The 12,649-nt window shown below is 43.3% G+C and overlaps 1 protein-coding gene across 2 annotated transcripts in view; it reads left to right on the forward strand.

Moving 5' to 3' along the window:
* LOC115646112 (dynein heavy chain 5, axonemal-like) overlaps positions 1 to 12,649 on the forward strand; it is a 297,132-nt gene that overhangs the window by 92,438 nt on the left and 192,045 nt on the right. For both annotated transcript variants that reach the window (XM_030551608.1, XM_030551609.1), the window contains 3 exons: positions 710 to 846; positions 9,085 to 9,247; positions 12,294 to 12,405. In XM_030551608.1, the coding sequence (XP_030407468.1) occupies positions 710 to 846; positions 9,085 to 9,247; positions 12,294 to 12,405 (412 nt within the window). The remainder of the gene's footprint in view (positions 1 to 709; positions 847 to 9,084; positions 9,248 to 12,293; positions 12,406 to 12,649) is intronic.

Consider the following 12,649-nt stretch of genomic DNA (forward strand, 5'->3'; position numbering starts at 1 on the left):
AATAAGAATCAACCAGAACCTCAGCCCAAATCTCAAGTCAAACGCTTCTAAGGTCCTGATCCAGCAAAGCACTTAAGCGTGTGCTTAATTTTAAATGTGTGAATAGTCCCTTTGAAATCAATGGAGATTTAGGCCTGCTGAATCCTGTTACCCAATGCACTGAGCCATCTGAGTTTACAGTAGGGGCAAAAATCATATATCGTCGTATTTACTTGATGGTTTAATTTTGTCTCTGGCACTAACTATTGTAATCTTCTCCATTGAGTGTTGATTGCTATCTGTTGTAGTGATTTTCCCTTGTTTCATGAAGAGTGAAAGTGAAAATCACATTAATTAAAATACATATTTTAAAATAAAAATTAATGTAAAGTAATAAAAACAAAATAAAACATTTGTTGAACTTTTTGTTCCTGTTAACTTCAGATGCTGGCAGTTAGGGCGAGTTGTGTCACCAGAAATGTAGGAAAGACCCTTAGGAAAGACTTAACATCTGATGTCAAAACAACTATATTTTTGGTCTGTCTTCTCAGATCTTTTGTGATAAACCTCAATTGTCAGAAAAAAATCCCTCATGTTTAAAAAATATTTCATAGTGTGTGGGCTAGGAGAGTTTTCCATTTCTTTAAACAGTACCGCTATGATGCTCGTTGGAAAACCTGCACAATTGGTATTACCGTATATGTGAATTTGACTATGTTGATTTTTGCAGAGGCCCTGGTGCGGAAGACATTCCTCCCTGGGAAGCAAGTGATAGATTACAAATCTTCCAAGCCAAGTTTGATGAACTGTGGAGGAAGTATATCACTTTTTCTAGTGGGGAGGAATTATTTGGTCTTTCTGTCACAGGTAATGATGCCACAGTTGGAGTTCAGAATGTCGCAAAATAAATACCAGGCAAATAATATTAGCCAAGCGTTTGTGTGGTTGCTGTCTGTCTGGCAGCTTTGTCCATTAAGGTTTGGGTCTTAGTTGTACAAAGGGCTAATCAGATATTGTCACTGGGGATATGTCTACACTACCCGCCAGATCAGCGGGTTGTGATTGATCTATCGAGGATTGATTTAGCGCATCTAGTATAGATGTGATAAAATCAATCCCCAATTGCTCTGCCATCGACTCTGGAACTCCACCGCGGCGAGAGGCGGAAGCGGAGCCAACAGAGGAGCAGCAGCAGTTAACTCGCCGCCGTCCTCACGGCCAGGTAAATCGACCTAAGATACACCAACTTCAGCTATGCTATTCGTAGCTGACATTGCATATCTTTAGGTCAATCCCTCCCCTCCCACTCCAGTGTAGACCTAGACTGGGATATCATCTCAACATTTGCTGTTGTAATCTGGAGGTCTAAACAAATATCAAGAGAAATTAAAAGGTTATGGATTTTAATTAACTCTGTTACAGACATCTCTAACAAACCTGTGGCCACTTAGGACCTCAATATGACAACAAAATAGACCTCAGGTACTTCTGCTTCAAAAATATGAACTAAAATCAAAGGAAAATTATAGCAGTTGCAGCAGTTTGTATCCAATACCAAACTGGTCCCCTGTTGCCCAGAGGCTGGAGGTGACATATCTAAAGGTATTTAGGCACCTAATGATGCAAGTAGGTACCTACTGGGGTTTTCAAAAGTGCCTAGGAGCATTTGAAATCCCACTAAGCGCCTAGCTTCATCTTTAGGTGCCTAAATACCTTTACAAATCTGGCCCTGAGTGACTGCAAAGGTGACTTTAAACTACCTTTGCCCACCTTCCTCAGCTGCACAAAGAGGCGTTGTGACACACCTGAAGATCTGGGTCAACATCCTCAGAGGAATCCTTTATTTGCAGTCACAGGTGGTTTAGACAACCCTGTGCAGAAATGGAGTTTAACCATAGATTCTACCTGACATAAAGAAGACAGCTTTTTTGAGAAACGGAGCTCCGAAGGAGATGCAACATGACAAATTCTTGTTAATATAAGGGTATGTCTGCACTGCAGTTAAACAAATGCAGCTGGCCTGTGTCAGCTGACTCGGGCTTGCAGGGCTTAGGTTACTGGGCTGTTTAATTGCTGTGTAGATGATTGTCTGCATGGTCAGGGGCTCTGGCCTGAGCCCGAAAATCTACATAGCAACTGAACAACCCCTTAGCCTAAGCCCTGAGAACCTGAATCAGCTGACCCAGGCCAGCCCTGGGTGTTGAATTGCAGTGTAGGCATACCCATAGTGACTGCACCCAGGAGACAGCTTATTGAAGATTGCAAAGGCATCTTGGATGGAGTCTGCCTACCTCTGACAGAAACCTGAGCTTCTGTCTTTGTTACGCTTTGGTGACACTTTTAGAGTAGATTGTCTTATCAATATATTAATGAATTGATATAAAAATTAGTACCCACACTCAATTCAACTAAGGTCTCTGCGGTCACTGTATGAGTGGGCATGGTTGAATATGAGTACTAAGCTGTGTGAGTGCAGGCCTAGGGACTGGCAGGGTTGGTGAGGGAAGGGTCATTAAAAACAAGGGATAGGGTTAGAAATAAGGGACAGCGAGCTCTCTGACAGGAAGGGATGAGCTACAGAAATTTACATCATGGATAGCTTCTCTGGGAGATGGGGTCCAGCAAGGCTCTGGACCAAAGAGGGGATGCTGACACCTTATCCTGGGCCCTGTAAATCCTGATAGTGATACTGGTAAATGCTTTCAGTGTAAGCTTCATTGTAGTAAAATATGTTCCTTGTCTAGAGTAAAGTGCCCCCAAAAATGCTTTGGTTTAAATTAAAGTTATGACAAAAATGCAATAAACACCTTATTTTATAAATATTACATTTAGTGCTCACCCTATGAGACGACAGAAATATGTATACATACGTATCCTCTTTTTGGTGCTTTGTGGTGTGAAAGCTTTTGCATTACAAGGACAGTCCATATTTTACTATGCCACAATTCCATAGGAGGAGGGGGTCATATTTTTCTAATAATGTGCAATACAAAGCCTAGCTGCAATAAATAATAAATTAATTTGTTGCTCTGTTTAAAATGTAGATCCTTTCCTGGGGCATTAAGTAAGCAGGTCGAGGGATCTCTAGGAAGCTGGCATTTTGTCATAAGATAAATCTTTTTAATAATTTCCTCCCACCTTTCCCTGCAACCTTACAACAGAGTGCCTCCCTAGTAGCAAAAATGTGATGGATCACAACTGAAGTCCAATGCCATCCATAGGCAGCGAGTAATATGGGCCCGTGGTGCCCATGCTCATCAATATTCATGAAGGTGGGCCCAGCTCCACCAATGTTTGGGCCCCAGGTTCTTGCTTTGGGGGGTCCTGCGCCATGGGTTGGCAATGTGGAGCGCTCTCACCTCGGGGGCAGTTCCCCCGCCTCCCCACAAGAAGCTCCCCTGTCCCCAGAGTCACTGCATGCTGCTGGGAGACCCCAGCACTGACCCAGCTCCCAGACCATTGGCTGGGAAGCCCGACCAATGGGAGCTGCAGGGGGCAGTGCCAGAACTGTCTGGCCACGCCTCCACAGCAGGGAGGGGGAGGGACCTGAGACCCACACAACCCTCTGCCCCCCCAAAGAGACTCCCAACGACCTCTGTGCCACTGTCCCCCCCTCCAAAGAGCCCCCCCTTTGTACCAGACAAGTCCCCTCTCCCCTGCTTCAGAGCTCCCTACAATTTCTCCCTTTTCCTTCCCCTCTTTCCCCAGCCCATTGGCCAGCACTGCCAATGGGAGCTGCACCGGAAGCAGGGTGCCTGCTTGCAGATGCAGACCTACGTGGCCGTGCCTCCACAGCATGAGGAGGGAGAGCCACAAGTGAGCAAGCCCCAGTCATCATCACAGGCACAGCAATTCTCTGGATATTTAATTTCACTGAGGCAAGTAATTCAATCTACTCTTCCTTTCCAGTATCAGAAGGGTAGCCTTGTTAGTCTGGATTTGTAAAAGCAGCGAAGAGTCCTGTGGCACCTTATAGACTAACAGACGTATTGGAGCGTGAGCTTTCGTGGGTGAATACCCACTTTGTCGGATGCACCAGTATGTTCACGAAAACTCATGCTCCAATATGTCTTGTTAGTCTATAAGGTGCCACAGGACTCTTTGCTGCTTTTACAGATCCAGACTAACACGGTTACCCCTCTGATACTTGACACCATGCAAGGCACTGCATTTAGCCGTATGGAGTGGTCTTCCTTTCCAGACAGTTTGTGGCTTTTCCTGTAAGAAAACTTACAATTTCCTTGCAAAGAAGTCCATTTATAGTTTTTTTTTACTTGAGAAGTATATTTTCTGGTTGTTCATAAGCTCATTTATTTTGTTAACTCAGTTTCATAGGCAGTTTTAAAAGTCACTTGAATTGTACCTGTTTTTTTCCACTGGTCCGTGGAAAATGTGCAGTTTTTTATTTCTGTGGGCCAAACCACCCTGTGTAGAAATGTAAATGTCGGAGCTAGAAAAGCTGTGCAAGGGTAAGGATCCCTTCAGGAAATTGGCCTCAGTTCATTCATTCTTCTGGGCATTCCATTCTATTGCTCCCTCCTATAGTGATAGTGATCAGTGTGGGTATGTCTACACTACGGGATTATTCCGATTTTGCATAAACCGGTTTTGTAAAACAGATTGTATAAAGTCGAGTGCACGCGGCCACACTAAGCACATTAATTTGGCGGTGTGTCCATGTACGGAGGCTAGCGTCGATTTCCGGAGCGTTGCACTGTGGGTAGCTATCTCGTAGCTATCCCATAGTTCCCGCAGTCTCCCCTGCCCATTGGAATTCTGGGTTGAGATCCTGAAGCAAAAACAGTGTCATGGGTGATTCTGGGTAAAAGTCGTCACTCAGTCCTTCCTCTGTGAAAGCAACAGCAGACAATCATTTCGCGCCCTTTTTCTCTGGATTGCCCTGGCAGACGCCAGAGCATGGCAACCATGGAGCCTGTTTAGCCTTTTGTCACTGTCACCGTATGTGTACTGGATGCTGCTGATGGAGGCGGTACTGCAGTGCTACACAGCAGCATTCATTTGCCTTAGCAAGGTAGCAGAGATGGTTACCATCCCTATTGCACTGTTTGCCATTGTAAATTGGCGATAAGATGACGGTTATCAGTCATTCTGTACCGTCTGCTGCTGTCATGGGTGCTCCTGGCTGGCCTCGCAGAGGTCAGCCGGGGGCGCATGGACAAAAATGGGAATGACTCCCCGGGTCATTCCCTTCTTTATGTTTTATCTAAAAATAGAGTCAGTCCTGCCTAAAATATGGGGCAAGTGTACTAGAGAACCAGAGAGCACAGCCACTCCATGTCAGAGCCCCAGAGATCCCGCAGAAATGATGAGCTGCATGCCATTCTAGGGGGTACCCCTGCAACAACCCCACCCGTTGCTTCCCTCCTCCCCCAACCCTCCTGGGCTACCGTGGCAGTGTCCCCTCATTTACGTGATGAAGTAATAAAGAATGCAGGAATAAGAAATACTGACTTTTTAGTGAGATAAAATGAGTGGGAGGAAGCCTCCAGCTGCTATGATAGTCCAGACAGGACATTAAAGGGTGGAGGGGGAGAGAACCCCAGCCTCCTGCTGCTATGATAGTCCAGGCAGTACAGAATTTTTTCTTTAGACATGAAAGGGGGGGGGGGGGCTGATGGAGTTGCTGTGATGAAGACGGTTACCAGCCATTCTGTACCATCTGCCGGGAATGACAGTCATTCCCATTTTTACCCAGGTGCCCCTGGCCGACCTCACCGAGGCCAGCCAAGAGCACTCACGGGCTGATGATGACGATGGATAGCAGTCAGATTGTACGGTCTGCCACCGGGAAGGGGATGCTGGTGTTCAGCGCTGCAGCACCCCGTCTACCAGCAGCATGCAGTAGACATACGGTGACATTGAAAAAAGGCAAGAAACGTTTTTTTCCCTTTTCTTTTTTGGGGGGGGGGGTAAGGGTGTAAATTGATGACATATACCCTGAAACACCTGGGAAAATGTTTTTGACCCTTCAGGCATTGGAAGCTCAGCCAAGAATGCAAATACTTTTTGGGGACTGTGGGATAGCTGGAGTCCTCAGTGCCCCCTCCCTCCCTCCATGAGCGTCCATTTCATTCTTTGGCTTTCCATTATGCTTGTTACACAGCACTGTGCTGTGGCCTCTATCTATCATAGCCTGGAGATTTTTTCAAATGCTTTGGCATTTCGTCTTCTGTTACGGAGCTCTGATAGAACAGATTTGTCTGCCCATACAGTGATCAGATCCAGTATCTCCCATATGGTCCATGCTGGAGCTTTTTTTGGATTTGAGACTGCATCACCACCCATGTTGATCAGAGCTCCACGCTGGGCAAACAGGAAATGAAATTCAAAAGTTTGCGGGGCTTTTCCTGTCTACCTGGCCAGTGCATCCGAGTTCAGTTTGCTTTCCAGAGCGGTCACAACGGTGCACTGTGGGATACCGCCCGGAGGCCAATACCGTCGATTTGCGGCCCCACGAACCCTAATCCAACATGGCAATACCGATTTCAGTGCTACTCCTCTCATCGAGGAGGAGTACAGAAATCGGTTTAAAGAGCCCTTTATATCAATATAAAGGGCCTCGTTATGTGGACGGGTGCAGGGTTAAATCGGTTTAACGCTGCTAAATTCGGTTTAAACGCGTAGTGTAGACCAGGCCTGTGTTTCCACCCACAGGGGAGAGGCAGAAGACTGGGTCAACTCTGCAAGTGACTCTGCCTCTAACCTTGTTCTCTGTCTGCTCCCTCTACCAGCCCCTTTGGTCTCCCTAGGATTACTTTTACCATTATTCCCTCTGGGTCTTCTTTCTCTGGAGCTTCTCATGAAGTAAAGTCTGTCATGCCAGGTTCTTATCTCTGTAATGTATTTAATTTTGATGTATTTATTGTTAATTAATGCACTATGGGAGTCCGCTTCAGCCCTCTATATAAATTGATCCTCTTCTTTCCATATGTTTTGCCCATAGGGTTTTCTGCAGCCCTAGGGCAGCCAGCAATAACCCCTGTGCCTTTGCAATGGGGTGAGGGAAGGGGACCGTGGGTTCCCTATTTATGTGATTTGCAAGAAGTGTTATCATTACTCAAGGTACCAAATGTGTTTAAATGATAAAAGTGCCTTGTAAAATCCCAAAGCAAGCTCATTTTCATTTCTCATATAATCTCATATGCCGTATACACACATTTTTCATCAATTTATATAAGTTGAATTTATTATTATTAATTATTATTATTGTTATTATTAGCGAGGTTACGGGTTTTTTTTTTTCAGTATGGCAAAATGTGTGCTATGTTATGGGTTGGATGATTGAATGACATAATACCTCCCTACCGCCAATGTCTGTCACTAAGTTTGGTAATTTTGTCAAGTGTTCATTGCACAACATGGTGGTGCCTACCCCTGCCTTGTCCTTCAGGGGGTCACGTGGTCCAAGGCAGACTGGGGAGTTAGTGGGAGGCCTGGCGCTGGCAGCAGCGAGTGACCTGGCCCCAGCCCACTCTGCTCCACCTCGCCAGCTCCCAGCATTGCTCAGGGGCGGGGGCTTTGGGGAAGAGGTGGAGTGGGGGCATGGTGGGAAGAGGTGGGGCGGAGCAGGGTTGCTCGCTGCTATCAGCGCCAGGCACCCTTCTAACCCCCCAGGCCACCCTGGACCCCCCACATCCCCCTGAAGCGTGGGGCCCCTCAAAGTGCGAAACCCAGGCTGTTGCCCCGGTCTGTCCTGTGGATGAGATGGATCCACTTGGGCATCACCAAAAATTATACAAACCTGCTGCCCATGATGCCATCTAGACAGTAATTTATAAACATTTTCATTAAGAGCTACACTAATTGAAGATGTTTATCCTCTTTCCCATACAGAGACCCACTCATCCAGACCCATTTCTTTGTCCTAATCCCTCGCCCATCTTTTCATTTAAGTTGTTTATTATCAACATTGTTTTCAATCAAAATTGTGTATATCTTAGAATTTAAACCATTTGTTCCAGCTTGCTCCCTGGTCAACTCCTCAAATGTTGTTAAAAGTCTAGATAGAGCAACTTCAGAGGTGTTCAGAAATTTGGTCACCCTTTTCCTTTTTAGCAAACTCAGGAGAAGGGCTCTCCATGGAGCAAGTCAGAATCTTTAGTCAGGTTTTTTGACTATTAACCTGATCCCTGAGTAAGTAATGTACAATGAATAATGCTAAGTTTGTCACTTATGTATTTAGTAAAAGTCATGGATAGGTCACAAGCAATTAACAAAAATTCACAGAAGCCCATGATCTGTCTCTGACTTTCACTAAAAATATCCCTGACAAAAGGGAGAAGCGGGTTCAGCACCCACTGCTGCTGGGGCTCCTGGGTCCCCCACTGCAGTGGGAGCTCCGAGATCCTGCCGCTGGCCACAACAGGGCAGCTGCGAGGGCGGGGCTGGCTTGGGAGTTCCAGCCCCAGTGCAGAAAATGTCACAGAGATAAGTGGAAGTAATGGATTCCAGACCTCTGTCACAGTCATAGCAATGAAGTATGCTTACATTTTATTGTAACTTTGCCTAAAAAAAGAAAGAAAGAAATGTGCCTGCAAATGGCAAGTTTGACATTTCTAAATTTTAACAATATATTTAGCTACAATCCCCAAAGCACTGCAATAAAATGAGTGACTTTTTTTAAAATGGGGTCATTTCTAAATGCTTCTAACTTTTAACATATTTTATAAGATAATTTTAAATGTTATTAAATTTGTACCTCTCTAGTAACTGGTGCAAATTTGGGAAGAAAATATTTTAGTTTTCGTATGAAATTGATAGACTAAGTGTCCACTTTAGATGCCTTCAACACAAATTAAGTACAAAGTCATGAGTTGTCTCTCCATAATATGGTTAGGTTTATGATATAAAGAAGTGGTCATACACTGGTGGGAAACTGAGTAATTACTGTGGGCCAGATTCTGCTCAAAGGGACTTTTTTGGGACTATTTGGGGAGTATTCACTACTCAGTGTGAATAATTGTGTCAAAACCTGACCCTTTATGTTTATTAAAACGTCATTTTAAAAAGACAGATTATATTTTTCTTAAATAGTTTGAATCTAATAGATAATCACAAATTTGCTTCTTTTAAAATTTGGAACAGAATATCCAGAACTACATAAAATAAAACGGGAGCTTACACTGCTTCAGAAACTTTATGGTCTTTACAATTCGGTTAATGCTAATATCAGTGGATACTATGAAATATTTTGGAGTGACTTGGACATTGAAAAAATTAACAGTGAACTTCTGGATTTTCAAAACAGGTAAATGATTTAGTATTCATTGAAGTGCATCAAAATTCTTCTCTGCCATCTTTCATTAATTCATGAGAGCTGATCCTTCAGGGAATTTTTTCATCATGCTTATATATTTCCAACCTTGGCCTTATCTGATATCCAAGAGACAGAAATTTCAGACAGAATGAGGTAGAAAAAATCAGCACAGCTGCTGCATGAATATAAATACATTGAACACAATAAGGTGATAAGTACAATCAGCATGGATTTGTCAAGAACAAATTGTGTCAAACCAACCTGATAGCTTTCTTTGACAGGGTAACAATCCTTGTGGATAGGGAGAAGTGGTAGATGTGATATATCTTGATTTTGATACTGTCTCACATGACTTTTTCATAAACAAACTAGGGAAATACAACCTAGATGGACCTCCTATAAGGTGGGTGCATAGTGGTTGGAAAACTGTTATCTGTGGTTCATAGTTAAGTTGGAAGGGCATATTGAGTGGGGGTCCTACAGGGATCAATTTTGGGTTTTGTTCTGTTCAATATCTTCACCAATGATTTAGATAATGGCATAGAGAGTACACTTATAATATTTGTGGATGGTACCCAGCTGGGAGGGGTTGCAAGTGCATTGGAGGATAGGATTAAAATTCAGATGATCTGGAGAAATGGTCTGCAGTAAATAGGATAAAATTCAGTAAGGACAAATGCAAAGTACTCCACTTGGGAAAGAACTGCTTAGGAAGGAGCACTGCGGAAAGGGATCTGGGTTCTACATTTCAGGAAAGATATGGGCAAATTGGAGAACATCCAGAGAAGAGAAACAAAAATGTTTAAAGGTCTGAGGGAAGATTGAAAAAATTGGGTTTGTTTAAGACTGAGAGGGGACACGATAACAGTTTTCAAGTACAGAAAAGGTTGTTACAAAGAGGAGGGTGGTAAATTGTTCTCCTTAACTTCTGAGGAGAGGTCAAGAAGCAATGGGCTTAAATTGCAGCAAGGGAGATTTAGGCTGGACATTTGGAAAAACTTCCTAATTGTCAGGGTGGTTAAACACTGGAATAAATTGCCCAGGGAGGTTGCAGAATCTCCATCATTTGAGATTTTTAAGAGCAGGTTAGATAAATACCGGTCAGGAATGGTCTAGATAATACTTAGTTCTACCATGAGTAGGAGGGACTGGACTAGATGACTTCTCGAAGTCCCTTCCAGTTCTAATTGGGTCCTTCATTCGCAACCTAATCTTTGAGCTTTTTAGGCAGAATTCTATCAAGTGACTATCAACTTCTATACCCTCAGTTTTCCTATTTTCTTTTATAGGAACCAAATCATTCCCCCTCTGTCAAGCTTAACAGTACCCAGACTTGGTTCATAGGGATTCTTTGTGAGGGATCAGAGGAGAAACATTTCCCACAGTCCATAAAGTGAAATCCTGGCCCCACTGAAGCCAATGGGGATTTTGCTGGTGACATCTGTAGGTCCAAGATTTCATCGAGGGAGTGGCCACAACTGAATCTGTAACCCCTACCATTCCTCTGCAGTATGTGGAGTAATGGGTGGTGAATGCTACTGGCAGATCCACTGGATTTGATCCTGCTTCTCCTTTGACTCATTCCTGTCCTAACTCAAAATCCTGGTGTACAGTGGTATGGGCAGAGTTGCCAAAGAACTGAGAACTATGACAGACAAGTGTGCAGACCCTACGTACAGGCTTCAGATATTCTGTTCCCTCATCCGTCACAGCAGGGATTATGGCCCTGTAATGGGGTTAGACTCACCACAGCAGCGACTCCTGCTGGTTGGTTAGGGAATTAGCTCTTTCAGTGGCATGCCTTCGCTAGTGGATATCTTTTGTGCATGTTTGCAAAAATGGGTCTATTTGCAAATTAATAATTAAGGCCATGATCCTGCAAAGACTTTAATATTTGCATACTTTACACATGCGAGTAACCTCCTTGAAGCCAATGGACTATTTAAATGTATAAAGCTACAGATATATGGTAAAATCTTTGCAGGATTGGGGCCTACATTTTGAGGAGGGAGGAAGAGAAACAATTTTCAAGTAGTTTTCATTACCTTAATTTTTTTTCATATCTAAGTCAATTTCACAGTTCAGGGCAACTGCACCTCTATTTCCTCTCAGTGCTCCAGCAAGGGCACCCACACTCAGGCTTCCAGATCCCCAGCTGTGGCCTCTCTTGGGTGGAGACATACATCCCTCTCCCTTCTGACCAGGGTATTTTCAGGCTGGACAGTTGCCTGCCTTCACTGTGTAATTCCCAGCACAGACAATCTGCCCAAACAGACCTGCTTATGTTCTCTTCAGAGATGGATAACAGTGTAATTGCTACATATATAAGTTACTACACAGATCTTTCAAAGCAAGGCTACTTTATTTTTAAGGTAAAAAAAATTGCGGAGAAAACATAAAAAACAATAAAAGAACCTACACGTATGCTAATAAGCTTACTAGGCATCACTCTGTCCTAAGGGTTTCTTTGTGATCACACATTTGTCAGAGCTTCATCTCAGAATGAGCCCACAGTCTTATGAAGCTTGAAGTAGGCCAAGTCCTTCCAGTTCCCTCCTAAGGACTGGGGTCCTCCATGGACCAGAGGTCCTATCAATTTGTCAGATCAGGAAGAATGAGTCAGCCTAAGCTAAAGCTTTGTATCCAGAAGTCTTTTCTTTGTCTGTTGACCTCTGGAGAATCCAGTTTTGAACTAGTATATCTGCACCTCTCTAGAGGGACTTGGAAGGCTGATTACTAAGGAAGTTCATCCCCCTTGCTATAGAATTCCAGAGTAGCACATACACAATTTCCTTTTGAATACAATGTACTGCAAAGGTATTAACTCTAATTCAGTGAGGTTTAACTTAACTCAGTAAAGCTTATCTTAATTCCATAAGGTTTTTTCGGTATATTATGGGATGTTTTCACTCTGTCGCAGTCAGGTGTTTTATTTGCAATCTCTTTGTCCACAAATTGAAAGGTGAGATGATGATAACAGTTATAAAAGAAGATGAATGATGGGTATGTCAAATCTGATATTCCATTCTCTTTTTAGAATTCGTAAATTGCCTAAGGCTCTGAAGGAATGGCAAGCTTTTCACGACCTAAAAAAGAAGATTGATGATTTTGCTGAGAGTTGTCCTTTGCTTGAAATGATGGCAAACAAAGTTAGTTCAATATGGTACTTTAAAGATAAGATTCACTTGATGATCAAAATAATGTTGTTATGTGTATAAGATGCTTTCAACCCTTCATTTTTAAAAGATCAAAGCAACTGTATGCATGGTAACATCTGATTAGGATTAGTTACAGGCAACTAAAAACAAAATACTTCACAGCTTGATTAGATGAATGTAATTCTTTTAATGGAATGAAGATTGCGACATTTCCCAGTATTGAACTGTTTCAGTG

Source organism: Gopherus evgoodei, chromosome 2, assembly GCF_007399415.2.
Source record: "Gopherus evgoodei ecotype Sinaloan lineage chromosome 2, rGopEvg1_v1.p, whole genome shotgun sequence".
NCBI classification, from domain to species: Eukaryota; Metazoa; Chordata; order Testudines; family Testudinidae; genus Gopherus; species Gopherus evgoodei.